Below are 2,500 nucleotides of genomic sequence, written 5' to 3'. Positions count from 1 at the left end.
GACTCTAGTGTCCCATTAACTCTCTGTAAAGCGCCATGAGACATGTGTAATGTTTTGGCGCTCCATAAGTGAAATTAAATGGAAAATGAATGGTCAAATAAAGTATAAATAATAAAATAAAATAAATGTCTGTATGGTTTGGAGATGTTTGGAGGCCTGTGTCCTATCGTTATGGCTAACAGACATCTCCCTTTCTCTGTTCCCCCCCTCCCATCCCTCTCTCCCTCTCTCTCTCCCCCCATCCCTCTCTCCCTCTCTCCTCCCATCCCTCTCTCCCTCTCTCTGTCCCTCTCTCGCTGCCCAAGCGCTCTGCAGTGTGCCATGCCAGCACGGTGGGACCTGTGTGGGTAGAGACAGCTGCTCCTGCCCGTACGGCTTCGTGGGGCCCAGATGTGAGACCAGTGAGTGAGCCCCCCCCCCCCCCCCCCCCCCTCTCTCTCTGTCTGACCTCACATCACCAGCCCCCTGTGGTGGCAGCATCAGTCTGGGAGGAGAGCACAGTGTGTTTGTCTTTCTCCCAGATAAATAAAGCATTTGAGAGAGAATGAGAGTGTGTGAGTGGATGTGAGTGGATGAACTGAGTGTGTTTGTGTGTGTGTGTGTGTGTGTGTGTGTGTGTGTGAGAGTGTGAGAGAGAGAGAGAGAGAGAATATGTGAATATGCATGTGTGCATAAATGGATCTGCGTGTTTCTCTCTTTCCCCCTCTCTCTCTCTCTCTCTCTCTCTCTCTCCCCCTCTGTGTGTGTGTGTGTGTGTGTGTGTGTGTGTGTGTGTGTGTGTGTGTCCTCCACCTCACCTCACCTCCTGGTCTCGGTGTTTCAGTGGTGTGCAGCCGTCACTGTCATAACGGCGGGGAGTGTGTGTCACCTGACGAGTGCCTCTGCATGCCTGGATGGACAGGACCCTCCTGTGAGACAGGTAGGTAGAGCATGCTGTGTGTGTGTGTGTGTGTGTGTGTGTGTGTGTGTGTGTGTGTGGTTTGTTGCTGAGTGTGCCAATTTGTGTCACAGCATGTGACTGTGTGTGTTGTCCTGTGTCTATGTGCGTTTGTCCCAGTGTGTGTGTGTCCTTGTGTGTGTGTGTGTGTGTGTGTGTGTGTGTGCCCTTGTGTGTGGGTTTGTTTCCCTGTGTGCGTGTGTGTACAAGTGACTCCCACGGGAACTAATCTGTGCCAGTGAATCCATCAGGCGGAGGATAGCTCTTTGTCACTGCCTTGCCTGACAGAGTGTGTGTGTGTGTGTGTGTGTGTGTGTGTGTGTGTGTGTGTGTGTGTGTGTGTGTGTGTGTGTGTGGAGCTGTTTGTCAGTTCCTTGCCTGCCACATGCAGAGCCCCAGTCACTGAGGGCTTTGATGTTGTGTGGCTCCCCTTGTGATTGCTGTGTTCTCAAGGTACACTGGGGGACTGAGGCTAAGGCCTAGAGAATCCTGATACCACATCTTGAGAGCTTTCCTGGTGGTCAACAAGCCATGATACACACACACACACACACACACACACACACACACACACATACTGTACACACACACTACTCATAAAAAGTTTGGGATATCTGGCTTTCGGGTGAAATTTATGGAAAATGTGAAAAGTTCAAGCTAAAGTGGTATAATATCATGAAAGTAGGGCATTTAAGTAGAAGTGCAATGGATGAAACAAAGGCCAACAAATGTCACCTGAAAGCCGAATACCCCTGACATTTGTGAGTAGTGTATAGTAGTATTATATAGGTGTATACATACTACATGTATGGGAAGACAGTTACAAGTATTACAGTATAATTGGAAGTGCTTGAGCACTGCTGGAAGTCCGGAAGTACAATTGGAATTTCAGCAGTACCTTTGGAAGTCCTGGAGTACAGTTAGAAATGTGAGAGTACAGTTGAGCTCAATTATCAGCAGCCTTTTATCACTGTCAAGAGTTTACTCCTGAAGAAATAAGGACAAATATGTCCGCTTCACTCCTGTAATCATGTCAGCGTTCTCTTTGTCCTTGTCAACTACCAAATGGTTTTGTGTGTGTGTGTGTGTTTGTTTGTGTGTTTGTTTGTTTGTTTGTTTGTTCCTCCCAGCCTTGTGTGAGCCGGTGTGTCTAAACGGGGGTACCTGTCTGCGCCCCAACACCTGCAGCTGCCCCCACGGCTTCTATGGCTCCCAGTGCCAGAACGGTAACCATGACCACACCACATCACCACACATTCGCTCTCTCAAGTTCTGTTTTACTCATACTGTATACTATACCAAAAGGCTGGCGTTAGAAGTGCTTTGTCACTGAAGTGTGTCTCAAAAGCAGGTGCTCTTTGGTATCAAGGGGATGCTTCACATCTTGTTTTGACTTGTTAAACTTCGGAGGCACAAGGGTGTAAGTCTGACCAGAAAACGTTCAAAGGCACACTGCTTTGTATGGTTAAAAACACTTTCATTTGAATGGACTTTCACGTTGCGACAAAATGTCTTCATCAGAGCATATATTTTCTAGCCTTGGGATTTACTAACCTTTATTGA

General features: G+C 47.8%; 1 protein-coding gene across 1 annotated transcript in view; it reads left to right on the top strand.

The window, feature by feature from the left end:
* Nucleotides 1-2,500, top strand: part of si:ch211-246m6.5 (von Willebrand factor D and EGF domain-containing protein) — a 70,179-nt gene that overhangs the window by 57,177 nt on the left and 10,502 nt on the right. The window contains exons 23-25 of the mRNA XM_062528565.1: nucleotides 306-401; nucleotides 824-919; nucleotides 2,068-2,163. Of these exons, the coding sequence (XP_062384549.1) occupies nucleotides 306-401; nucleotides 824-919; nucleotides 2,068-2,163 (288 nt within the window). The remainder of the gene's footprint in view (nucleotides 1-305; nucleotides 402-823; nucleotides 920-2,067; nucleotides 2,164-2,500) is intronic.

The sequence above is a fragment of the Sardina pilchardus genome, chromosome 23 (genome assembly GCF_963854185.1).
Source record: "Sardina pilchardus chromosome 23, fSarPil1.1, whole genome shotgun sequence".
NCBI classification, from domain to species: Eukaryota; Metazoa; Chordata; class Actinopteri; order Clupeiformes; family Clupeidae; genus Sardina; species Sardina pilchardus.
The sequence above is the reverse complement of the archived record's forward strand: the minus strand, read 5'-3'. Positions and strand labels throughout refer to the sequence as shown.